We start from the raw sequence: 27,888 nt of genomic DNA, 5'->3' as shown, positions 1-27,888 counted from the left end.
CCCCCTCCTAGAAACTAGATGACAGGGCTAGAGAAGGGTTTTTATCCATCTGAAGTGTCGAACAGTGACCAACACTGTCACTAACTACTGAAGAGATTTCTGCCTTTGCTCCTTGCTTCCACGAGGAAGCTGTAATTTTAGATAATAATCATACAGGCTATGGTAGAACAGTTCAGAGACTAGAGGCTTCATTTTCCAGGATAGGTTGGCAGACAATACTGCTCTGACAGATGCAAGGATTGTGAATTTTATAGTAATACTTAACAGCATGGAATACTTACATAATTAAAAAAAGTCTTCTGTGTTTCAGGTGTGCCAGAAAGGAAGCTAGCTTATTGACACCTAAGACAATTCCCTTCATTTTCTTCTATTTTCCCCTCTCTCACATCAACAAAAGTGTTGTTCAATCAGATTGTGTTTTAATTAAAATATACACTGCCTACTGCTTATTTTCTATTCATAATCAACAGGACAATATCAAGGTTCTCTACAGATTAAGAAGGCTTGAAAACACTGTTCTGGCTCTTCCGCTCTTTTTATGGTTTAGGGACCATTTATCTTCTGCCAGTGCTTTTCTTCTCCCTCTGAGAAGTACAACAGCAAAATGACCTGAGAAGTTCCCCACCAAAACAGGCCATTTAAAACTCTTGCTTTAAATAGAACATGTTGTTTAACAGTTAATTTTTGAAATTGTTTAAAAGAAAATATATTTTTTCCCCTAAGGAACTGTATAATCTGGGATAAGCTTCATTAACTCTGTACAATATAGACAACTCTGAACAGCTGAAGCCTTTTTAAGTATCAGAAAATCAGGTGAAAGAAAAACAGCAATGATTTCCCAGATTAATAATACTTTTATTAATAACATTTAAGAATGACAGTTTCAGTCAGTTCAATGTATTAAGTGTCCACATAAATCTGTTTTTTGTTTTTTATACTCCAAAATAACCAACTTGTACAATTTCAAGTTTCAGTGCTTTGAGCTAAAGAACAGGAGCATATAATAGTGAATTCCTCCAACATATTCAATCCATAGATTTGCAACGTCAGAAGAAATACTAGGATTAAAGTTTGACCTCCTGTATAACCTAGGTTTTGGGCTTCCCCGATTTAACTACTGTTTCATCCAGTAATCAGAGGATTTTCTTTAAGAAAAACACTAACCCTGCTGTTTCACAGAACACAATCAACAAAATTACCACGCAGCCATACTACTTTTTGAGTTTCTTTTGAGCAGCCTTCTTCTTGACCATTTGTAACCTCTTCATAGCATTGAGCTGAGATTCCTGAGAAGTCGGGCCTTTTAGGGAGGTTGACTGATTACCAGTATCTGCCGTGGTTTTGCTTGCACTGCCCCCACTGTTACCCACAGTCCCACTGTTGCCATTCCCACTGCTCACCTGGCTGCTGGTGCTTGGTGCAGTACTGCTGGGACTAGGAAGACCTACTTTGCTGACATTGTCACTGCTTACCGAACGACTAAGAGTGGTTTTCCCCAGTGTCAGAGGTGGAGGAGGTTTCAGCTGAACAGGGTTTGTGTTGTTGTTGGCAGAAGCTATTTTTGACCCTAGTCCTGTTTTGGAGGTTGCCAACCCTGACAAACCCACAGGTTTCTGGTTATTTGAAGAAGCTGCAGGTTTCCCACTGGCACTCTGTGCTGTTGATCCCAGTTTGGCAGTTGATGGATTGGCAGAGGAGGTTTTGGCTGCAAAAGCAGCCCATCCTGTAAGGCCACTGGTTGCTGAAGAGGAAACACTTGTACTGGCCGAGTTCCCCGAAATTGCTGCCGAGGTCTAAAATAAATAAAGCATTCTTATTTGTGTAACAAATAGCATCTATTTGTGTAACACATCACATCAGGAATAGATTGAGCCTCTGTTTCAGTTCTTTTCCCAGGAACACCCAGCAGACAATATTTCAACACTGGTCACCACAGTTAAAAGTATTAATAAGAAAAGGAAAGGATGCCAGCTGCAGCGCAACTTTTAATTTCCCAGCCACATAAAACCAGTACCGCCTTTTCCAGCTGGCAGGCTATCATATGGCATTGTGATCCCCCCTAAACTCTAAAAGATGGCTTAACCAAAGTAACTACAAAAAGCCCAAATTCATGAAGTATAGAAGAGGGAAGCAAGTCACCAACTTTTATTGTTTACTATCATTACCCAGTGTCACGTTTTAACAGATGACAGATGCTCAGACAAAAAATTAGACACTGAGCAATTAAGTATTGCATTTGTTAAAGTCTTTTGGTCAAGTTAGCAGTGTCTAAACTTCTTCTTTTTGTTCCCTTCCCTCCTCTTGGTTCTTAGCAGCCTCTACCATATTTAAAAAAAAAAAAAAAAAAGTCACTGGACTTCTTTCCTATAGCCTTTCCATTCAGGTACTGCAAAATACAAACCTCCTGTAAACAAAGTCTTCCTTGCCTGCAAAGTGCTATACCCATTAACTGCAGTTCCCACACCTTAATCCCCAGTTTTCAGGTGGAGATAATACACACACTGAATTATTAAACCAGAGTTATACCAAATGGCAGAGTCAAAATGGAAATTAAAACCTTCTATTCAAGTAATACCCCTTCTATAATATATCCAGACAGTTTCTAAACAGTAAAGATGATGGATGAAATCAGGCCTAACTCCTACAACCTCTTCAGGCACATAAATAACTCTGCTGAGGTGAAAAAAGTTATTCACAAGTATAAGTGCCTGAGCAATAGCCATCATATTATTCATGATGGTTTGCATCCAGGCAGAGCAATAGCAAACGTAACTTTGAGCACATGAATAATCGCTTTGATTCTGAGTTAAAGATGTGTTTTCCTAGGTAAGGGTCATGCTTTGTTGGACCACTGTGTTATTTATTACACTGCTCTGGTTTACTACATTTGACTAACTTTTGACAATATTTATTAAATAACTTGCAAAAACAGAAACATGAGGCAACATATATAAGAAGCAGCAGCCTCCTAAATTAGATCTCGCAGAGTCAGCTCTAATCTCTCTATTGCAGAATCATAAAACCACCTAGGCCAGAAAAGACCTTCAAGACCATCGAGTCCAATCGTTAACCCAATACTGTCAAGTCCACTATTACCATGAGAAGAAGCCTTCTAACTATTAAAATATGCATATGTTACTTGACCACAGAGCGCATAGAATGGTAGAATAGTTTGGGTTGGAAGGAACCTTTAAGATGATCTAGTTCCAACGCCCCCTGCCATGGGCAGGGACACCTTCCACTAGCCCAGGTTGCTCAAAGCCCCGTCCAACCTGGCCTTGAACACTGCCAGAGAAGGGGGCAGCCACAGCTTCTCTGGGCAACCTGTGCCAGTGCCTCACCAACCTCACAATGAAGGATTTCTTCCTTACTAAATCTACTCTCTTCCAGTTTAGAACTGTTACCATCCTACCCCTACACTCCCTGAGGCAGAGTCCCTCCCCATCTTTCCTGCAGCCCCCTTGCAGTACTGGAAGGCCGCTATAAGGTCTCCCCAGAGCCTTCTCTTCTCCGGGCTGAACAACCCCAACTCTCTCAGCCTGTCCGCACAGGGGAGGTGCTCCAGCCCCCTGATCATTGTTGTGGCCTCCTCTGGACCTCCTCAAGCAGTTCCATGTCCTTCTGATGTTGAGGACCCCAGAGCTGGACACAGCCCTCCAGGTGAAGTCTCACGGGAGCAGAGTAGAGGGGTAGAATCCCCCCCCCCTTGATCTGCTGGCCACACTTCTCTTGATGCAGCCCAGGATGCAATTGGCTTTCTGGGCTGCTAGTGCACATTGATTTATGAGGCTTTTTTACTTGCATAAAATATTATGAAAAAAAAAATAAATCCCTGGAATAAATTCTGTACTCTCCCTTGTAACATAAAAACCCACTCAAGAGTTGAATTCTTCAGGGACTTACAGTTGAATTGAGGTTTTTTTCCCCCCCAGTCTTTTAGTGTTAATACAAATTAACTATGCTATGGTACTACTCGGTACACATAGCAGCATAGCAGACTATTTTCATTCATGGTTCTTGTGAGAAAAGATTGTCATTTTTTTAATTAGACCAATCTATGCAGTGAAATGTAAACTCTTACTCTGGAAAACGTAAACTACATTACCTTGACTTCTGTTCTCTTGAATGCTAGAAATGTTGGTGGGGTCTCAGGTTTTAACTTAATTTCTGGCTTCTTTACCAATGGATCCTTCACAGCTGGTGCAACTGAAACCACTGCAGGAGCTGGTTTTTGAGGTGGTTTTTGTGTCTTCTGAGCCTGTGCAAGTGACAGGGAAAAAACACCCCAAATCAGTTATGGGCCTAACATTGACTGTTTTGAGTGTTAAAAAAAGCATGAGCATTATCAGACTGAAATCTGGCCTTTACAATTTCAAGCTGAACGGTGCCTCAGAAATATGGTAATTAGTTCTGAGTATGGTACTGGGGACAGAGTCCAGCCAAAAAGCACACTGAATAGAACTTGCTATTTCAGTGTGAAAAGAATGGCAGTGTTGACGCTTTGGGAACAGAAAAGCACTGGGCCTTCTCAGGAATAAGGTAAAGACAGGTGAACGTGAAGACAGGAACAGAATCCAGCAGTAATGGGATGCAGGCTGCAAGAGCCTGCTAAGAAGTGGCAGGTAAAATAGTGGAATTCGTGCCAAACAAAAAAGGGAAAGGACATACTGAAGGCAAATGCTGAATGGCTGCAATGGCTATCCTGTGCAGTAACTGACCTCAAGCAAACACTCCTCTCAGTTCAAAGGCCTGATGATCATCAGAATAATCAGGCCTTGTAAGATCTTGCAAGTTACCACAGAACAGTTCCAGAACAGAACACATCTCCTGCTGTATGAAAGGGTTGATTTTAAAATGTCAGAACTAAAGTCATGAGAACTAATGGTTAATATTTCATGCACCCAAAGATGCTTTCTCATTCTGATGTTTGTTTCTTATAAAAAGATGAGTGGGATTCCTGTGAGATCAGGAGTAATTAGTTTGTTTAGTCAAGAAATTAACATGCAGATCAATCAAAATAAAGGGATATTATCCTGGAATGTGCTACCCTCAACTTATTATCAAGCCCGAGAACACTGAATACTTGAGATCTGGACTGAATTTTGCAGTCTTGTCTTACAGGAAAACAAACATTCCAAAGCTAAGAAGAAAATTAAAACTGTAGGGCTATTTGGTATACATGTAATAAAAACTGAGTATCACCTGGAATAAAAAAGTCTTCAACTGCTGCTTACCAAGTAGGAAATAATCCTATTTCACTCTTCTTCACTCAACTTCTGCTTTTTAAAAAGCTTTGTTTAAGCAGCTAATTACAGAAATCTCCCTAGAGATGCTACATTAAAAAACACAGCTGCAGCAAGGTAAGCACTGCTGAGAAAAATGGTTCTCCAACATGCTTCCAAAGATTTCTGAAACCCCTAAAATACTCTCACATATTAGAAATAGCCTGCAGTATTCAAATAGTGCTCATACGAGACAAAAAAATCTGACTCTTACCATTCTCTTCATCTGCCTGGTACAGCGGGCACAATACCATACAAGTCGAGGATCATTCACTTCCTTGTCTGTTACCTGAGGTTTATGGCAATCCTGGTGGTAAAGATTATGGCACTCCTGACACTCCACCAGCTGATTCCCAGAAATAACTGTCATTTGCCTGCAAAGCAAGTAGTTAAGAACAGATTATGGGAGAAAGCACTTAAAGGATTATCCAATTGTTGCCAATTTTGCAAGATTTAAGGTAAAAACTAACAGTATTTTTGCTTTCACATATATTTTCTACCTGTGGCAAATGAAATGTATTTCTCTTCTTCCTGTACGAGTTCTTCCTAACAGATATTTTAGAAATTTTGTATTTTAAAAGGTAATTTCCTTCAAAAAAATCTAAAACTTCTATACTGTTAAACATGTGTACATGACACTTCTGATTTTCCTGTTTGATTTTTATATTAGAAATGTAAGTCTCACCTGCTTTACTTCACCTGGACAGTTTATGGACACCTCACTGTATACTAATAAGACTTCCTTATTATATTAGCATACAAGGGCCTGGTTTACATTTGGATAATTTTGTTATAAACTGTAGAACAATACAGTTCAAGAACAAGTAATTTCTCAGTGACAAGCCTGTAAGAGTGCTTTCTACTACAGGATTTAAAAGCATCATCATCGAAGCTGTATGCTACTTTAAATATGCTTTATTAGCCATCCTTTTGGTCCCTACTACACAAACAGACACTTGGAATTCGAGATAATACCAGAATCATGGAAAGATGGAACAGAAAGGATTAACTGTGCAGTCCTGCCTTGAAGCAAACATGTAAGCTGGTGATGAGGACTTAATTTTGCATGGGCCTCTGGTGAAAGTAATCACGCTATATAAATGACAAATTAGTGATCTACACATGACTAGGACTGTGTCTGTGAAATTAGCCAAATACCATTTTCCTAATGATTTCTTCTTTCAGATGACAAATCAAGCTATTTAATTGCTAAGCTGCTTCTGCTCATATCCCTGAGGAGCAGGTACCCAGGTAACCATGGAAACTCTATTTGTAGATGGGTGGGGAAAGGTAATCCCTTATTTCTTTATATAACAGGAAAATGAAGTCTGAAGGTATTGTCCATATGGATACTAGAACATTTTCTAAGAAATATTTCTTTTTAAAATGGGTTATTTAAAACCAGAGGGAGAAGCCTTTCTAAAATTCCAGGACCCATTACTTCAGATGCAGGATATTTCAAAAGCAGTTTTATTTGTTTGTTATTCCTAAATTGGGTCAGAACAAAGCAGTGATGTTTCAACACCATGTCTCAAAGGGGGAGACTCATCCTATTTTAAAATTGCAAAGAACAATCCCAGACAGATTAAAAACCCATGAACTCTTCATGCCTAGAAACAAGTTAAACCAGAGTTATTTTTAAATGGTATGATAACTGAGAAATAAACCTAATGATTTTCACCTTCAGAACCCAACCAAACAAAAAAGTATTAATAAAAATAAAGTTGATCTTTCAAAACCAGGCTTTTTAGAAGACTTTTTTTTTTTATTTTTTGAGAGACAGAGTTCACTATCATCTGCAAAATGCATGTAGTATTTCTTCTTCTTCTAACTGAGGAGCCTTGTTTTTCTGAGGTATTGCAGAGGGTGAAGTTATTTTAATACTCTCTCTCCTTGACTTACTTGGTAGAAAGGAACAAGAAGAAACACACCTCAGGCATCAACGTTTGATACTCCTAGTCACTATGAAAATACATTTGACACTTAGCAGATCTTGAAGAAACATTTAATGTCTCTGCTTTAGTTTTTACATCTATAAAAAAGGAATAGTTACTATTCCAATGCTCTCTTTTGCATTTGTGAACTCACAGCTGGGTTCTTGTTAACTTGTCTTCTTAAGCAATATAAGTATAAACCCTGTGGCTACGAATCCCACCTACTCTGCAATTGGACATAATTTTTTCATTCACAATTGACCGAATAATTGAGTTATTAAAAGATGTCATTTTCTACATACTATTCATACTGGATTTATTTTACAGAGTATCCAGTGCTTTTATATTTCATATGTACTGGGATGTTATTATTTCAGCTCAATACGGCCAACCCCAAAAAGGGTCCACATGTTGAAAGCTGAGCAGTAAATTGTGGAATACTGTCTTAACCAACATGTTGGTTTCAGAAAGTTTGCAGCACAAGTACTCTGAAAAACATCCTGTCCATTGTGAGCTGGAGATCAAAAACCACACGACATCAGTTCCAGCAGGTTTCATGCAAAATGAAAACAAATCCTGAGCATTGGGTGACTGTTGCCATCCCCTCTCTAATGGGTTGTTTCTTTCCCTGCTGTGCTTCTCCCTCCCTCTGGCATCAGCTTAATGAGAGCTATTTTAGTTAGCCAGGATAGATGCACTTTTTGCAAGAGCCCTATGAAACTGTAACCATGATTAGCTAGAAGCAACGCCTTCAGCAGCCAGGTTAAACATTGCTTGTGGAACAGCTAATGGAACCACATACCTGGCCTATGTTTTTCAAAGCAAAGTCTTGGCCACACTATGCAGCTGCATTTTCTTTCTTTAGTTTGCAGGTATTTCTCATTATGCCTCTATGTGTTTTCCTTTGCCAGGGAAGATGTAGAATTAATAATCCCAGCAGCTCAAGACTGTCTAAACAAAACTTTTCCTGACAAATAAGTTAATACCATACACTTTTTAGTAGACTTTAACATAATGCTGAGCAGGCCTTCATCCCTTTAGGAGAGAGCAAAAATGGAATTTGCAGGAAGAAAGATAAAATTGAAATATGTATTTCATACTTCAGATGTTTTAAAGATTTGTGCCAACACATGGGAATAACGTGACTTGAAATCTCATCAGTCCACAATTGGTTAAGAGTATAATTGGCTGTAAAAATAGAAATTTATCCTCCATGTACTGGAGACACCTCCTTATCTGCACAACAGGAATGACTGCAGAAATAGCTGAAGAACAAAATTATAAAGCACAATTTCCTAATTGACTTAAGCTGAGATAAAATACATACTGCTACCAAAAGGCCAGTCCCACTTTCCTCTCTGTCCTGGGTCTACATTCCTGTATCCACACATGTGCCAGCATAAGCATTTACACTCTCTAAGCTGACTGAGACCTTACCCTATTGGAAAATCCAAGTGGAGAGCTGATGCAGAAGCTGATACAGCTGATCAAACACATGTGTGGGCAATACACCTCCTGAACAGGACAGGGGAGGAGGCACAACTGGGAGAGCCAAACTGTTCTTTTTGGCAGCAGTGGGGACTTAGAAGGATATAAATCATCTGTGAAACCAAATCCCAATTTGAGTGACTTGATCCCAGGATGGATATTCAAAAGCATATTTTATACATCTGTTAACACAAAACATATTGTTAGCAGAATGTTACTAAGATCCAATTTTAGAGCCCTTACTGAAAAGTAAAGAGAACCTGTCTTGACTGCAAGATATATTTACACTATTAACTATGTAAACTAATGTCAAATGATTATGAAAAGAGAAGTAACACATACAGATCTCATAATAGTGCCACTTAAAAGTGTTTTCAGAAGAGAACTGATTTTTAAAAAATGCCTATCATTAGCCATTAATATTTTAACTTTTTTTCTAATAAGTAAGAGTCAGTATTTGTCATTTGCATTGTGATCATGTGTTGTTTTATTATTTTTCATTTGTCCTTTCCTGAAGATGAAAAGTTGGTTTTCACATTAAAGGTTCCATTTTCAAGAATCTGTTCTTATTCATGAAGGATGCTTAAATGTATTATTAATTTTAGATATGTGCTTAAGTGATTTCCAGAATAAAAGCCATAGAAAACATTAACTCAATCCTACACAATGGAAAAAAAAAAGGTAACCACACAATTGCAATGAAGCAATGTTGACTTACCTGCAAACAACACAGGCTAATCCCATTTCCATAGCAAAGTCATCAGCACTGGTTTCCTCAAAGCTAGATAAATCAGGCATGGATAAATCCTTGCTTGTCTGAACTGTAATAGGAGAGGAACGAGCCTCTTGCTTCTCTAGTCTGGGCTTCTTCGGTGTATCAGCTCCTTCAGTGGTATCTCCTTTTATCTGTTACACACACACAGAATGTGAAAATGCAAAAAGCTAATGGTTATTATTAAAATGACAAAAAGACTGAAACAATTAGGTTAGCAGTATAAGAAGGTGTACTTTACACAGCATACCGACAATATATTTTCCTTAGATATATATTTTCTTCAAATATTTATGAACTAGAAGCTCAAATCCACTTTTTGTACTTCACCTCAAAATCCTTGAAAAAGCTTTGGGAATCTCACATTTCAGCTTGCTATATTTTAGTAACCTCTTATTATCAGGATATCTAAAACATAGAATCACAGAACGGTTTAGGTTGGAAGGGGCCTTTTAAGGTCTAGTCTAACCCCTCTGCAAGAAGCAGAGAAAACATTCACAGAATAATTATAACAAGACTTTTGTTGGATTGACTAAATGGCAACGTGACTGGATAAGGCTATGCACCATTAGATGAGTTGACTTACCAGGTTAAGGAGAGCTTTTGTCTAAAACATCTTCAAGTTTATTAACCAAGTTATTTCATTAGAGGAGTTACTTACTTTATCAGCAGATCTTTTTTCTGTTTCTTTTTTCACCTTTTCTGATGCAGTGGGCTTGCCATTGTTGTTGCCAGAAGGCAAACTAGAAGAAGCTTTAGGCTCTTGCTTACTGGAAATAGGTTTGGTAACAGATACTTTTGGTTGCTCTGTTTCCTGAAAACAGAAACAAAAATTGAAGGCAAATCCTACACTTGAATTACTTCCTAGTTTGCAACTAGTTAGATAACAAAATAGGCAAAAAACCATGTCATACAACATTGATCATGTACATATACACACACACACACACACACACACTTTCTTTTTAAAAAACATTTCTTAAATATTTTCATATCACATCAACAAACTAATGTGTTTAAGCTGCAGTCAACTATTAAAATCTCCCCTGATCACTCATCTTCCAGAGGAAAAGGTGCTCTTTTTCCAAAGACAAATCCACTTTGGAACATTAATTAAAAAGGAAAACTTTTCTGCTTTTAAAATCAAAGAGATAAAGAACACAAATTTTCAGATAGTTCTGAGGACAAAATTCAATATAAGCTGAAAACATAAGCTGACATCTGATGTCACCAGACATCAATATTTCATTCCCTCATGGAGAAAAATATTGAGCTCCACCTAATCTCAGTCCATATTCACCTATCAGATTAATAAATTTACATCTCAACAGAAATCAATAGCTCTTATTAATGACACATTAGTGTTAGCAATGGATAATAACCAAGCAAATCTGTAAATGAGTGATTAATCACACCAATGTGCATGAGCAAGGTACCGCCCCCAGCTTGGTAAGAAGGGAGTAATTCTCTACTGTGTACTGGGAGGGGTCCTGAGCTTCAGCCCCCCTCAAGCTTGCTAACTTCCTGTTGCATCCAGAGGCAGAAATGGATTTCCTCATTTGCCCAACTGAGGTAATCCTGTGCTCCTTACTCTGTTTGTGGACTTCATGGTCAACTACAAATTAATCCTGCAGCCCGAGAATGCAAGGAAAGGAATTCTTGCACCTTCTTCCATTTCTGAGCTTTGCAGTCCAGCTGAGACACACTGGAGACACACTGAAAAGAGGAGAACACAAGATTTCTTCCTCTGGCATGAGCCTCGATCTCACCTGAGGGCAGGTGACTACTACTATTAGAATTGGCTTTCCTCTTTCCACTATTATTCAGCTCCCTGCTTCCTCTTTAAACCAACACTTCTTTGAGCTCTGACATGGAGGGCACCTGAGAGTTTTGAGGCCTGTGTTAGAGGGAACTGCAGTTTAGGTTTCAGGGAGTTAACAATTTGAATAGAAAGGAGTTAGACCACACAGTTCAAGCACGATGTATGCTGTAGTGGTAATAGCGCCTTTTAGTTATTCGGATTACGTACACAGAAGTGAAATATTACTAACATATGAGCATACAGACCATCATTAGAATATACCAGGGTGACTTCTAAGCATCCTAGGGGAGAACACTACCTCATTATCCATATGGCAATATGTAGCAATATCAGGATGTCCCTGCTTGGTTATTTCCATAGACTAATCTCAGATTCAAATATTCTCTCTAGCAGGTGTTTAGTGATTTTCAGTAGATGAAAAATAATGTTTGTCCACTGGATGGCAATGGTTTCAGCCTGCAAATCATTTCTGCTTTGAACCATTTGGTGGTTTTCACTCTCATATGACTTCAGTAACAGAATTTCAAGAGAAGAGATACAGCTTTATCAGTAAATAGCTTGTTTTCATTCATATTTATCTGTGGAAAAAACAATCTGCATTTTAAAGACATTTTAGTTTTGATTGTAACTGAAGAAATATGTAATTTTGGGGTTCACCTTACAGTGTATGATAGCTTGCGAACGAAAGTGCCAAAACTGATATAAAAGTGAGTACAAAAAGTACTATTACAAAATCATGACACTTGCAATATAGTGTTGAATATCTCTTTCACAGGTCTTGGTAAACCAACAAGGTAAAGAGATTTTTTTTTTTCCTCATTAACTTCAAGTTAAATCAAACAGATTATTTTGCATAAAAGGGGAATGATGAACGTTCCATAATTACTTTCTATTTTTCTTCAGTTTCTGATACTCTTAACTTTTCAGCTATAAAAGACGAACTAGGAATAGCAGTAGTTTTAAAAAGGCATACACAAATGATCTGTGCTCTCTAATATCAGTACCTTCTGAGACGGACGATAGCTTGAGTCAGTTCCTCTGGCCAAAGACTCATCAAGAAGCGCTTTCAGCTTTTCAGCAGAGTCCTTACTCTTTGAATGCAAGAAGCCCAGGGCTTTCAGAAAAATGGGATCAAGTTCCAAGTTCACTGTAGCAGCCATTGGGGTGTCTCTGGAGGAGGGAAAAAAAGAAAACCAACAACAGCTTTATTCATATGGAGCATAATTCAAACAGCATGTGGCTAACTATCTCAGAGATTTTTTTTTGGTGTGTGGAATGAAATTATATTAAATCACAGCAAGGATGATATGTAAATTAATTATCATCATTAGAAGATGACTGATTATGAACCTCGGAACTGCAGAACTTGAATTTGGCTTTACATCAGAAGTGATGTCAAATTCATTATTTGGCATATCTGGTGTTCAAAAACGGAACTCATCATACTTACACAAATGGAATAAATATTTCATATTCTTGATATTCTGTATATACAGAATATTGAAAAGTATGCAAAATAAGTATAAACTTCAAGAAAAGCAATTACCACCCTTCTCCTTAACTTTATTTGCATATACAGTGATATCTATCTCATTGCTCACTTCAGGATAACAAAAATCTCTTACTTGCAGAAAAAATAACTTGAAACTTCTGAAAAGAACAACTCATTGTAACATACAATATAAGAGATATAAAACAGCTAGTATATGATTTCATATATATTAAAAGTCTGAAAAAATATATGGTCTATTTTTAAATTTAGCTGAAACAGTGAGAAAATTTATAATTCAGATTGTGATTTATCCAAGTCCTCTTGTGACAGCCTAGGTTTTCATGTTGAGTAACGACTATCTAGAGCTCCAAGATGACAGTGTCAATGTAGATGGAATAAGCTGAGGAAAAGGTTAGAATAAATTTTAAAAAACCCCGTTTGCTTCACAGCAGTACACTCTTGCACTCTGGAGCCTTCTCTATTGATTTCTTCAACAAAAGCTCTAAGGAACTTCATTTACATCAGAAATTTTCCCAACAAGGACAGACAGCTCTCTAACTTAATCAGTAATTAACAACTAACAATTTAAGAAGGGAAGTTTCCTGCTTTTTCAAAATTAATGAGAAGTGGTATTGCTAATAATCCCTTCAAATCTCATTTAAAACACATCAGGACTTTAAAAAAAAAAAAAATTTATGCAGTAATCTAGAAGACATTCTTGAAAAGGCTTTCATCAGTTCTGCTCAAAAGCACTGCCTGGACAGCTTTTTCAGCTAGAGCTTCCAAGGTTTTGTCTGATGAATTCCTTTTGATATTCAAGGCAGTGAACTTTTACCTCTCTGGCCAAAACACCAGCAGTGGCAGCCTGCTCCCTCAACACTTGCCTAGAAGTCTCCAGGAACCTTTATCTCATGCTGAGCTTTCACGAGACACCAGAGAATCGCTTGACTGAGATCATCAAGGAGTTTGACATACAGTAGACTTCATAGGGATTTTATCAATGGACCCAGCAGAGAGTTAAGAATACTCTTCAAGAGCCTCTTCTCTCTTCCTTAATCTTTGCTACTTGTCAAATCATTTTCTGGTGGCCACAGAACCTCTAGTAAGTACTACGCACCAGTTACTCTGCTTTTTCACTGATCAGAGACTGCTGTGCAAGCCCCATCCAGACAATTCAGTCCGTCTCTGATGTTTACAAAAAGTGAATTCAATGTGCGTGGAAAGCCCGTACACTCTTTTTTATGCATCTACCTCTGATAAATTTTCAGGCTACTCCTGAGTTTTGTGGGTAGGTTATCTCTTCTATTTCTTTGTTCTGTGAATATGCCTTCCAATTTCAGTACCATACAAACTTAAATTAGGACTCTGTTAAACCCTCTGTTGAATGAAAACAGTAGAATTAAAACAATAATTTCAGAAATTTGGAATAACTCCCTGTTAAAAAAAAATCCCTTAAGTTCTTTTCCGAGGCTTCTTCTAGGAATATATACTTGTGTACATAAGGAACAGGTGGCCTCAACAGTCATTAGCAGCCAATTCAGGATGCCTGTAGTATTTAGAGAACAAGTGTAAGCATAATAATTCTGTTTTCATCTTTCTGAAGGTAACACTTCCCCGAGTTATTTCTAGCTCTATCTTTTTAAAAGACATATATTGTAAAGGAACTGTTAAAATCCAAATTTCAAAAGGGTTCTCTGTATCTATTCTTTTATTTGTGTATGAAATTGCAGCAATTATTTCTCTGTTCTCAAGGGTAAGTTATAATGTCATATGCTACTGCAGTTACAACTAACATATCACATGAAATTTCTCATGAGAAGAGAAACAATTAGGCTTATTAAACAGTTCAGCTATGCTCAGTTTAGGCACATATTTTAAATTTAAAAAAAAAATCTATCTGTAAGTTAAAGAAGGTAAGTATATTTAACAGAAAGATGAACACATCAATAGTTGTCTCAAAACCAGCATCATCTGAAAAAAGTAAATTGATAAATATTCTCTCCTTACTGGACCACAATAACCCAAATGTTGAGCAGGCTAACACCAATAACTGGCTTGGTCCAAAAGACAAATTAGTGCTTTTGGCAGTGGCTTTTTCCACATGTTTACAGATCAGAACAGCAGTTTGATACTTGTAAAACTAAGATCCAATCACATTTTCATTCATAAACTGCCCCTCTGGTGGTGAAGTTGGCATATAGCAACTTCATAGCCTTGGAGCAAGAATAGTACAGTGTTTTAATGATGATGCCATAGGTTATTCTGCCCAAGAGCACTCTTCGACTTTCTGGTTGAAGTGGAATCTTGGTGCAGAAAATAATTCAAACATCGTTTAGGAAAAAAAATAGGAAAAAAGTGCGTATGACACTGTGTTTTGTGTAGCAGTTTGACAAAGCAACTCTGAGATTAGAGGGCTGTGTTATAATGGAACCCAGAGGAAAACTGGTTCTGCAGAAGGCAGTAGTAATTGGAGGCAACATGCAGGCAATGCACGGAGTAGGGACAAGCGCACCCTCTTGCAACTAAGCATTGATCCGTTAGTCCAGCTCTAAAAGCACCTTTCTCAGCTTCGGTCTGTTTGGCATGTCTTCACTATTGTGTAAGAACTGTTTGATGATGAACAGACAAGACCAAATATAAGGTCGCAAAACAAAACTCTCTGAAGTATCTAATGCTAAAAATCCTACAACTGACAATCCCGGAGTAACTTCCCAATGCATATGACTAAGTAGTTTAAATCCCTGTGGAAAAAAACGATGTTAATTATTGGGTTGTTATTCTTAAAACATCTAAGAACTTTTTGAGTCTCTCATTTCTTGAGCATACTATTGTCTTCTGCTAAATACACACAAGCTTAATTGAGCACTATACTGAATATGTGGTCTTCCAATTTAATAGACTCACCAGATTTCCAGGGTGCAAGAGCCCCTCTCTCTTCGTTTATTTGCCAGCTATTATTTTGCATGCCTACACATATATTATCTTGCTCGTCATCACTTTCAGTTATATGGATCTACTTACATTACATTTTCAGATATGGTTGTATTTTCATCCACCTGTTTCTGAACTCCTATTTCTATTATTTTCTAAGACAGGCATACAATTGAAGATATTTTTCCAAGAAAGTGCACAACTTCAATTCCTATTGCAATGTTATTATCAAACCCATTCTTTACAAACTCAGCAATACTTTTACTTTTCACTGACAATGATTATTAAAAGGACTTTCATTCACATATCTTCAGCTACCTTCAACATCTGTAGCAGTTAACTTAAAAACCCAGTAACATGAATCAATAGCACAAAATTCCAATCCACCTCACTATGTTCATCAATAATTACTTTCACTTACCACTATAATATCAATTTACTCTTTTTTTTTTTTTCTTCCCCCTTTGGATTCTTCTGTTTCTCAGGATCTTCTCTATTCCTGACTATTCTAGTAACTGTGACAGTGGCAGATTTTGCTTACTTACCAATAATGCCTTCTCCAGATCATTTTCAGATTTAACTCTTGAAGTATAGCAAGGGAAATCTTGAAAGCAGGAAAAAATTAACTTCTATTTTCAGTTTTTGTTTTAGTATCTTAATAGGACTTGATCTATGACAACATAATTTCTCAGTTATTTCCCATGAGAGATATTTCAAAACTCACAGACTTTATTAGTCCAGACAATAGGATTAATCAGAACCATTGTATTAATCAGTTCTTATTTATTTGATATCTTCTCCAAAGAATTTAAGAAGACTGGAGTAAAATCTTCTGCTATGGAGTTACTAGTACCAGTATCCTCCCTTTTACATTCTATTCTACAGCATATTTTGTACCATTCTTTTAAATTAAGATTTCAATATGACAGTAATCTGTTTACCCCAAATTTATAAGATTACACTATTTCCCTATACTTGCTGTCCTCTACTCCTCACAAACAGTACATTGTTTACAAATCACAGAATCATTCCGTTTGGAAGGGACCCCAAGTGGTCACCCTATGTAACCTCCTGCTCAAAGCAAAGTCAACAATGAATTCAGGACAGTGTGCCTAGGCCTCTGTCCAGTTGGATCTTGAAAAACCTCCAAACATGGGAACGTGACAAACCTTCTGGGCAACCAATCCCAATGCCCAACTGCCCTCATTTCCTTACTTTGAATTGGAAGTTCTAACTTGTGCTCTCATTTTTATGCAGTGCACCCAAGTAGAAAGACTGGCTCCATCTTTTCAATAGTCTCCTCTTAGGTATATAAAGGCTTCCATTAGGTCACCCTGAGCCCACGGCAGATGACATCCAACACTCTCCCTTCATCTTCAGATCTAGTTACTTTGTCCCAGAGGAAAATCCAGCTGGTCAGGCATGATTTATCCTTGGTAGATCCCAAGCTGGTTATCCCCAGTCACCACCTCTGCTTTCTTATGCCTACAAATGGCTTCCTCCATGACTTTCCACAGGTGGAGGGAGCAAAGATGACCAGCCTGTAGTTCTCCAAATTGTCCTTCTTGCCCTTTTTGAAGATGAACGTAAGATTTGCCTTTCTCCAGTCTTTGGGGATCTCCCCCAGCCTCATGGCCTTTCAAAGACAACAGAGAGTAGCTCTGTGAAGACACTGTCAGCCCTCAGCACCCTTGAATGCAGTCTACCTGGGCCCATGGACTTGGTGGATAAACAATCCCTGCTTCAATCCTCTTCCACAACTTGCAGTTCCTCCTCTCCTTGAACCCTACCTTGTGACTAAAGGCCTGGGAGACCTTATTGGTGAAGACATCAACCATCTCACCCTTATCTGTGTCTGCTGTCACTAAAACACTTGTCCCACTGAGCAGCAGCACCATATTTTCCTTATGAATCCTTTCCCTGATAAGCAGCAACTCATTCTGTTGATATTGCTTGCTAGTTTCTAAAACTAGCTTAGCTTTGACTTTCCTAACACCATTGCTACATGCCTGGGCAATATTTCTACATTCCTCCTTTGTATCTTTTATCTCCACTTCCACCTCCTGTATATGTCCTTTTTGCATAGGAGTTCCCTGCTTAATCAAGCCCTTTTCCTGTTACATCTGCCTTATCTTTCTACAAAATGTTTCTGTTCTCATGCATAGTTGTGTTGCTACAAAAATCAGTTTTATAAAAAAACATTTAGTCAAGTAAACGAGATAATCATACCTACGCAATTGAGATTTGCTAATCTCTGCCACCACCAAGCTTCGATATTCTGCAAAAACAGACCTGAAGATGCTGTTTAAACAGATGTCATTGCTCATTAGTTTAAGTCGAAAATTTACTACATCTCCATTATTGTTTTCATCCTTCCCTAATTCAATGACTGCAGAAATTTATAAGGTTTACAAATTCCCTAGATTATCATCCTTCTGGGTGATTTCTCAGTGGAAGAAGCAACTGAATTTCTGAATTAGTTATACCAAAGCCATGACCCGATCCTTTGCAACATACTTGCTGCAAATCTCTCCCTGACATTTCCTTTAAGAATGAAGGAAAAGCCTCTCACCTACAAGTCACTCTTTAAAAATAAAATGCTTAAAAGAACAAAATGCTGCTATCTTTTAATAAAAAAATTTCCTATGCTACGGTTGAAACTTATATACCCCATACGGCAGATACACCACCTCTATTTGCTCGGTCTCTTTCTTCCCAATCGCTGTCCCCACGGGCGGGCCAGTGTCGCCTTCATTCCGCAGCCGCGCCCGGGGCCAGCCCCTAACACAACGGAGGAGATGACCCCCCGTTTCACCGCGACGCCAGCAACGGAGCCTGCTCGGCCTGGGCAGCTCCACACGGCCCCGGGCTCCGAGGTGGAAACCACCACCCCGGGGCAGAGCAGCGCGACGGGCTCCCATCCCGGCAGAGCCCCAGACGGCTGCGGGAACCCCTCCGGGCCCGTTAACGCCGTAGCCCGGTTTCCTCAAGGCCGCAGCAGCTGGGAGCCGTCCCTCCAGACACCGGCAGAAGGGACGCCAGCACCCACAGGGCCAACGCGGCCACCTCCCCTCCGCTCCGCTCCGCTGCCCTGCCGGCTCCGCCCAGGCCCTCCCCGCGCCACAGGGAGACTCAGCGCTCGCCCCGCCCCGGGACCAGCGGTAACAGCCGCCGAGTGAGTGCGAGTGTGTGTCCCCGCGTCCCCCCCAGCCCCCTCCTCCCAGATCCCGGCGAAGTCGTGTCTGCCCCCGCGGAGCCGCCCGCCGCGCTCTTACCGAAGAGCAGCGGGAGGAGGAGGGTGCGCGGGGGCCGCTGCCACCGCTCTCCGCCCGGAGCCGGGTCCGCCGCCGCGCCGGTCCCCCCGCGCAACCAGCGCCTGGAGACAGCGGTTCCGGGGCAGCGCGCTCCGCGCTGCGGGCGGGCGGGAGGGGGAGGCGGGGGGGCGGGGCGCGGCGGGGCGCGCGCGCAGGAAGGGGCGGAGCCGGGGCGGAAGCGGCGGTGCTGGTCCGCGTGCGGGGCCGGGCGGGGTAAGCGCGAGTGCGCGCGGGGCTGTCGGGGGAGGGGCGGGTGTTACTGCCGCGTGTACCGGCCGCGGCGGCGGGGAGAGGCCGGTGCTGGCGGGAGCCGCCTGAGGGAGAGCGGCCGGCGGGTGTGCGGCGGCGCTAGCCGCTCCCCCGGGGTCCCTCGCGGGCGAGGGCGGCGGGTCTGGGCGCTCTCCGCGCAGCCCTGGGGAGCCCCGGTTTTCTGCTTCCCCCTCGCCGGTGCTCCCTGAGAACGGCTGCGTCCGCCCCTTTGCCGTTGGGTGTCTGTTTTGCGAAGGGGTGTTGGCTGGAAACAACTTGTTGAGGTGTTTGTCGGTGAAGACCAGTTAATGGAGAAAAAGATGCTTGTAGCATTCGTGTCGTTCCTATGACATCTAGCGAATTATGGCTAAGGTTTTTTGGGGAAAAAAAAGCGCGCAATAAAAGCAAATAAAAAGTTTCTGTGTTGAATACCAGGTCCTATTATTCTGGGCTGACAAACTGCAGGACAAGCTTAGAGTGGAGGTTTTATGGACTAAATCTCCAAAGGAGTTTTAGCTCTGGTATTATTTTATGCAACAACCGAGTTCTACTGTGCTGTCTTTTAAAGTTTGGCTTCTGTTCTTTTTAGCTCGTATCTTACTTTCTTGAACCACTGACAACTTTTACTTTAGTGATATACCTGTCTGAAATTCTGGTTTGAAGTTCTTAATGGAAAACTCGTGTGCTTCTCTTTGGATTCACTTGAGGACGCAGTAGTGGCCCCTTAACTCATGCAGCAAATTGATTGTCTGGATAGAAATATAACTCCAACCTCCAAAGTTATCAGCCTTAAAGCACAAATTTTACTTTGTACTAAGTTAAATATTTGCTAGAGAAAACCGTATGTTTTTAAATGTCTATGTCGACCATTTGTCAGATGTTAATGTGTCTTTACCGTAAATTCTGTTTTACCACGTAGTAATTGACAAATAAACGAGATTTTTTTTCAGGAACTAAAAGGATGAGGGTGTTTATACGATTATTTATTTAAAGTTTTCCTGGGAAACATTTCTTTCTAAACCAACAATTTTCTTAGTTACATTGTTAACACAGTAACTCAATGAAACTAAATTAACTGCTGTTTAGTGCATGTTGAAAGGCAAGAGAAAATGGTAACAATAGTTAGTGAAAAGTTATAGTTCCTTAATGTTTATTATTTTTAGTAACTAAGATTATTTTTATACCAAAGGTAGACAACATTGTTTATCTTGTCTTTAAGTTCTGTTTCAAATCCTGTGATGTTTGTTGCTTCTCCCTTTCCCTCCTTAAACAGTGGCTATTGTAAATAAGGCTGGTAAAGAATAATAATAAAAAAATCTCTTCCCACAGAATTTACAGTCTAGTTAGAGGGGGGGAAAAAAAGTGCTAGGAAAAACATTGTGAGTGAATAGTGTAATGTCTTGTAGGTTTTGTTAGTTCTCTGCTCCATTCTTTGTTTTATTGTGTATGTCTGTGTCTGCTTTTGTCTTGGTAAGCTGCCAAGGGAGTCATAAATTTATCACATTTAATGGAAAGGCAGTGGTTATGTGAAAATACTTAAGTGAGAAAGGGCAGCCAGGTAAGTTCTTAGGTCTTTCAGAAGAGAGGCTGTGCATAAATCCATTAGGAAGCTGTACTCTACAGAGCAAAAATAGTGCAGAAAAACAACTGTCTTAAAACAAAAAAAAATACAGGAAACAAGACTTTATAGTCTGTGCTTAGAAATAAGATGTTAGGAGGAATTCTCTGAAGTAAAAGATGGGAGAGGGATGACACATGGAGTGTAAGTGTACAGTTCAGTTGAAGCGATGTTAACTTCTTACAGGAAACGATAAGGAAACACAGGTAAAGTCTCTTACAGACAGAACTCCTGGAAAGATTTATTTCAGTTTCTCTTCTGTGAGAGACTTGGGAATAAAATTAGCATGATTGTAGTTTTATGTTGTATTCGTATACTGGACTTAAAAAACAAAAACAAAAACCAACCAAAAACCAACCCCACAACCAACCAAACAACAAAAAAACCTTTCAAGAAAATGTCTGATTTTTAGGGTTGCTCTAGGACAAACTCCCTCTGTGACAGTGAACTAAAAATTCTCTTTGTGCTTCAGCTTTTTACATGTATAATGGGAACACAGGAAGCTTCCACCTTGCAAGGCTTTAGGGAGGAAAGTCTGTGAGACAGTTCATCATTGTTGTGATGAAGGGATGTAGAAGTCTTTACAGTAATGATCAATATAAATAAATCCAGACTGAATGCTTTGCTATTCTAATGAAATAAATATGAGTTGCAGTCATTACAGAAGCCTGTTTTCTTAAAAATATTTTTAAAAGTTTTTGTGGGAATCAAAGCATTAGAGTAATTCTGTTATGTTGAAAAGCTCAGTGCAAAAAGCGGAGTGGAGTTTTCTGTTGCTAGCTTTCTCTGCCTTGTAGTCTGAAAAAGTCTGTCCTGATGGTCTGAAAAATATTAACTGTGGGAATATTTAAAGTTATCTATTTCCTGTTATTTTCTTTAAAAATGTCCTGCTCTCTCTGAACAAATGGAATAGCACAATTTAAATTCAGGCAAAAAGTAAAAGAAAAATACTAGTTAACAGCATGTTAGAGTAATAATGTTTGGTATATGATTATAGTAAAGGAAGAAGAGTCAGTGCTTCCAGTTGTGAAGAAATATTACGATGATCTAGTCAGACATAAGACAGTAGAGATGTGTGGCATGCATGGACGGTTGAACTGCCGCTATGAACTAGGACAGACTTCAGTGCTTAGGCAGTGAATGCAGTTCTTGCAGTGTAGACGTTTATATGGGAAAGCTTATGTCCAGAACAGAAGTCTTGTTTCTTTTAATAGGTAATGTGCATTTTATCGACCTCTAAAATGTCTGGTACAATATTTTAATAATGCTACTCTCACCTTAGTAAATCTAGAAACAGATGTTGGATGGGTAAAGAGGAAGATGTATTTGAGTGGTTACCCTGTAATTCAAGATACGGGCCCTCTGAATGTTGCATGTGGCTTCACATCAGTCACTCTCTGTCTGAGGCTGAAAAAGAAAATTTGCTGGATAAAATTTTGAGGTACTCACTGTGGCAAAGAGATTTTTGATATCTAGAGGAGTAAGAGCAAGAGAAACCTGCTGGATTAGTCTAAATATAACTTCAAACGTGAACTAAAAAAAATTCTAAGTTACAAAGGTAGGCATGTTATTTGGCAATTGCACAGTCTCTATGAAAGTTTTGTATGAGTTCAGAAATTATACTTTTCATGCAAGTGCTTTATGAAAAATAAGGGTGGAGAACTTTTAACAGTGCTTCCTGAAGTTGGTACGTTCAGACAGCTGCATTTACAAGTCAGAAAATGGGATAAGGTGATTTACAAAAGATTTTTCTCAGCAATTGAGGTCAGGCCATTTTTTTTCCCCTTCTTCTTTGTGTAGTAGGAAGTTCTAAATAGGTTAAAATTTCTTTTGTGTTTACCCCATGCATTATGAGCTCTATAGTTGCAACTGAATCTCTAATAGAGACTTAGTTTATTCAGAATGCCATTTGGCTGTTTAACTTACATACCTATGAACAAGATTAACTTCATCACTATGTTTTGACCTTCTGAAATCTCTTCTGTGAAATACAAATAGATTAAAAAAGAAAAAAACCCCTTAAACTTTTGACTGTTTTAAAGGACAGAAAGAAAAGTCCTTTGCTCCCTGACAGTCTTGTATATTAAGAATTAACTTAGAAACAATTTACAGCCAATCTAGTTGCAAAAAGTAACTTCCAAGTATAAACCAAAACAGTGGCCTTCATTCCTTTAGAATTCTGAAAAAATGTCTTACTACTGCTCAGCAATTAAGGGTGTTTACCTGGTAGCTGATTTTGACATGAACACTGTTAATTGTCTGACTTGATCACCAATGGAAATATCAGCTCATAAGCTTATCTGTTCTTGTTTGAGGTACCTCCATCTTAATAATTTGTATTTTCAATTGGGTGAAGAATTAAGTGTGAGCATTGGAAGGAGGGGGAGGAGCAAACCTGAGCAAATTGACAAGTGAATCTTAACCTTAATTAAATCAGTAGTTAAGAGTTTTAAGAATACTTAGTTTGATATTTGAACTGAATTATGAATTTAAAGATACATAACATACTTGTTTAGCTTCTGTGGAATTTAGAAGCAGGTTCTTTGGTAACTTTACAGGACATGTGTCCCTGGACCGCCACAATGGGCATAGCAAAGGAGGAGAGAAACAGTTGGAGGATGCAAACAAGAGCTTCAAGTGCAACATTTCTTTTGTTTTCCTGCTGAGTGAAGCTGCTCCTGTCACCCCTTGAAGGTTAGCTGCAGAAACAAAAGTATTACTGTCCTAAATGGACTCTAATTAAAAATAGAATTTGTTCTACCCCACACAGCACGTTTAATAACTCGTATCTAAATTGATCAGTAACAGAACAGGGAGTATCATTCTGGGAAACCAATTTCAGTGTTGTAGCAATGCTAATTTCAGAAGAGAAAGGGACTTTGGTAGGAAGAATAATAGCAGTGTAGTATATGAGAAGAATTTAGGACTATATTTGAAGATAATTGGACAGTATACTGCAAAGACACCTTCAGGTCAGGTACCATGACTATTTGCAGGATCAGGGCCTTCAATAGTTAAGTGAGATCTAATTGCCTGCATGAACCAAAATGAATCCCTCTCATATAAATGATGAAATGACAGATTGGTTTGTCAGCGTCTGGAAATCATTTCTGTATGTAAATACCTATTCTCAGATTTAAGACCCCATCTTGTGAAATGTGCAATGTTCTTAACTCTCCCTGAATATCAAAGAAATGAGACATTTGTATTTTTGTGATGACAGCTGGAGTTACCTCCTCCTCTGGAGTTTATTCTGCTAAGGGTAAGATACTAGTTAGTTGCAGTTTTGTCAGAAATTTGCAATTTGCAGTTTGTTTTTATTTGGTTCAGAATTACTGACTGGAATGATTAATTGTTGACACTGTCACTGTTTATGTGATTCCTTAAAAAGGAAATTCTCATAATATTGACTAGAATTTTCATCTTTGGTGTTTCTCTTACTCCTCCCATATGGGGAGAGTCTAATTAACCTGAACAGCTGCCTTAGCTTAACTGTTCTACTGTGTCACCTTGATATGAGAATCTCTCTCTAAAATTTTTTGAGTACTTTTTTTTTTAAAAAAAAGAATCTGAGTAGCTAATGAATGTTTTACAAATGAGTGGTATTTACATTTTTTTTGCTTTTTGGGATAAATGTAATTTAAGCATGTTCACAAAACCTAGCTAAAGGAGAATCTAGCTATTTGAATACTTATTAAAAATAACTGCCTATCCAACTAGAAGAAAATATAGAAATGCCTTTTAATATATCAGAAGATTCAACAGCAGATATTGCAGTTTCACTAAGAGCCTTGAGATTCTTGTCAGTGAGCAATGAAAGTTCTGTTTTTATTTCAGGGTTAATACAGCTACCTGTGTTTGAGCAGCTAAACTTCAAATCATACTGAGCATCATTCTTACCTCTGTAGACCTGTTAACTGGTTCTTTGTGCTTCATGGAGTTGAGGTGTATAGTTCTGTGGAGAGTTACTGGAGAACTTTTTTTGTCTTTCTGAGCTCATGAGTAGAGTTCCAGGCAGGTACTGGAGGACTGCTAGCCACTGAGTACAGTAGTTTGTGTTGTACTGGACACTTAAGTGACAATCCCTCTCATAGGCTATCTAAGCTTATTTTAAGCACTCCCAAGCCTGTGTGAGGTGGCTTAACCTGAGGAGGAATATGAGAAAGAACCAAATCAGAGACTGAACTGACTGTGTGGAGAAGGTATAGCAAGTCATGGGACTAGAGAGTACTGTGCTGATTCAGTGAGATACAAAGACCTGTTGATTCTATCTAGGTCCGAGCCACTGACAAAACAAGTAATTTCTTGGGCTCCCTGTCACCTGCAGTTTCACATTTCTACCATGTACTGTACACAGACACTTTTGCAGCTGCATGCTGAATGACATTAGTTTACTGCTCTGGCTGAGGGGAGAGAAAAGTCCTGGCCCTTTCTTCCTTCTCTCCTCACAAATAATTTTTTCTCAATCAATTCTGCAGACTGTTCTGATTTTACAGTGTGAGCACAGCGTTGCTGTGTGAGTAGGTCATGTATGTCACTGTTTGTGTATTATTTCAGTCTTTGTAGAAGTTCATTTAGGTTCAGAAAAATAATTCAGTCTCTCTGTTGTAGTTCACCATGTTGCAGCTGAGTAGTGGGAAATTACTGTGTAAGTTTACAAAAAATTACTTAGTTTTGAAGAAGTTAGTAATCACCCTTAAGCTGTTTCCCAGAGGTTCTGTCTTCAAGGCATTTAGAAGAACTTCTCTTTCCTGAGTGTACCTTTGCTTCAGTGCAAAATCCAGAGCCTTACCTAGAATGGTTGAGACTTTTAAGATACTCTGGACTAAGTGAAGTAGGCTCCATGTGTATTCCTGTTTTCTGACTCTACAAGAGAATGGAGTGGGTAGCCCTGGACAACATCTGCTTGTCCTGCTTCAGCAAGATCCCAGCATTAGTTTCTGTGGTTTCTGTGTCTTCTGTATATGATAGTTGTGTACCTGCAGAGAAGAGTAATTGAATTTGACCAGACAAATTTCAAGTCAAATTTCCAACTTCAAGGAGACAGGTAGATTAATAGGATAGTGTCAGCTGTGGCATTTACTGTGTTGAATACAGAGCAAACCAGTAACCAACAAGTCATTATTTCCAATCAGTTACTGTCTCTAGACTGACTGACAGCTGCTACCTATTACTCGTTGCTACTGGGTAGAAGTAATTTTGTTTAACGGATTGGAGGAGAATTCACATTGACGTTGTTCACCCTTTCATCTACCAGTTTTCATAGCAGGACATTTTTGTCATTTTAATCAGTAGCCTGATTAAGTAGTACCTCTACTTGGACATCTTTCAAGTTTGTTGTTGGTTTGTTTGGTTTTTTTTTTTAAATTTTTAGTCTAATGATATGTTACCCTCTGTGGGGAAACAGTGCTTTTAATGCTGCTACTCTGGATGAAAATGGACACGGGCCAATGTGCCTATTGAGAGTAACTGTGGTGAAAAGGTTGATGTTTTACTTGTGTAGTTCTGTGTGATGGATTTGGAATAATTTGTAAGAAGAGTGGTTAACAGGTGGAAACTACAGAAAAATATATGTTGGAAATCAAAACCTCTTTGGAATTTACCAAAATATTTAGCTGTTCAATACAGCATGATAGTGACCGAAAAAGCCGATTGTGTCCAGTAAGGTTGACCAGAAGAAAAAATTCAGTGGTGAAGTGATTTGTAAGGTGAATGTGTATGTCTTGGTGGCTAGAGTGGCCAGGAAAAGATGGGGTTGTGTGCTCCACCGTTCCCATGGAAAGTAAAAACCATCCAAATGTGTGTGAGAGTACTATTTAATATTGAAAGAAGTACTATAGTTGAGGATATAAGTTTAAATGGTAACAACTATGGATTTATCAGTTAAGACTAACTCTTCTTGAATAATCTCAACAGTACCTTCCACAGAACTGTACTTACAATATTGAATCTGTCTCAATTTATATGCTGTCAAGGTTTATCCAAATAAAATAGCTTTTAGGAAGGTAGGTTTCTTATTATGTATCGTACTATTCTTTGTGTGGCAAGTGTATTAATTAAAGAAAAATGACAGTGCTATTATGTTGAGCCACTGTTGTTCTGAGGCAAACTCATGTCATGGTTTAAAATACTTCACTAAATCGTTATAATGATCTTTACTTAATGTCAGGTGGACTTGCTTTTATTCTTCCACTGCCTCATTTTGGACAATTGATTTAACTTGGTGATAGATGATATAAAATAGTAAATTTAATGTACGCATCTACGTGGGGAAAAAAAGTCAGTAATCTAGATATATCAAATGAAAACTTTTGTTTTTTTAAGAATTACATCATATTCATGTAGCTGTATAGAGACCTTATTAATCTAGACAGTTATTTAAAAGACTGATGCTGTTCCAATGTGGCTTGTGCTTTATATATATGTATATGAAAAACCATGCTGGCCTTTCCTAGTAGCATTCAAATTTCTTTTATTATAATAAAGCTTTCTTCTGTAATGATTGTTTTAAGAGTGCCATCTAGTGTCCAAAGCTTTTCAGTACAAGTTGTGATTTATAAGCTAATGAGCAATTTTAATGAGTGATGGAGTAGAAAAATTATTGCGTCATTGTTTTATATTAAACTGGTGTGGAATAGTTTAATAGGAAAAAAATGTAATTTTCAACCAAGTATAAGGAAAATGAATTGAAGTTTTTAATATAATGAGAAGGCATTAATTTCAGCTATGTTACTGTTGTGTGTTTGAGGTGTTCATGTAGCATTCTTGAAATGAATGGGTTTTGTTCTTCTTATGTGTCCTCTTGACCTTCGGTTAGTATCTTGCCAGGGTCTAGATAAATTTTTAATACAAACCCCAGTATTATTTCTCATGGCCTAAATACCCTCTATATATGTACCTTCTAACAGTTACAGAAAGACATATGTGTGCATTAGAAAACTGACTGTTGTAGATATGTGCTCAGGAACTTGTTTTTTCAGTAACAT

At 38.7% G+C, this 27,888-nt stretch overlaps 2 protein-coding genes across 3 annotated transcripts in view; one reads left to right on the top strand and one right to left on the bottom strand.

Moving 5' to 3' along the window:
• Positions 1-843: 843 nt before the first annotated feature.
• Positions 844-19,110, bottom strand: INTS12 (integrator complex subunit 12). Of its 2 annotated transcripts, none has more exons than XM_074903984.1 (7): positions 18,997-19,110; positions 12,303-12,468; positions 10,138-10,290; positions 9,423-9,610; positions 5,497-5,656; positions 4,106-4,258; positions 844-1,793 (listed from the first exon to the last, which is right to left on the bottom strand). In XM_074903984.1, the coding sequence occupies exons 2-7, from the start codon at positions 12,456-12,458 to the stop codon at positions 1,212-1,214; spliced, it is 1,392 nt and encodes a 463-aa protein (XP_074760085.1). In that variant the 5' UTR covers positions 12,459-12,468; positions 18,997-19,110; the 3' UTR covers positions 844-1,211. The 2 variants fall into 2 exon arrangements, with proteins under 2 accessions (XP_074760085.1, XP_074760086.1); XM_074903985.1 differs by lacking the exon at positions 18,997-19,110 and adding an exon at positions 17,951-17,972.
• A 101-nt stretch (positions 19,111-19,211) lies between these two features.
• Positions 19,212-27,888, top strand: part of GSTCD (glutathione S-transferase C-terminal domain containing) — a 75,410-nt gene continuing 66,733 nt past the window's right edge. The window contains exon 1 of the mRNA XM_074903983.1: positions 19,212-19,248. The gene's annotated coding sequence lies outside the window, so the exon portion shown is untranslated. The remainder of the gene's footprint in view (positions 19,249-27,888) is intronic.

Source organism: Athene noctua, chromosome 4 (assembly GCF_965140245.1).
Source record: "Athene noctua chromosome 4, bAthNoc1.hap1.1, whole genome shotgun sequence".
Taxonomy (NCBI): Eukaryota; Metazoa; Chordata; class Aves; order Strigiformes; family Strigidae; genus Athene; species Athene noctua.
Note: the sequence above shows the minus strand (reverse complement) of the source record. Positions and strands in the feature narration are given on the sequence as shown.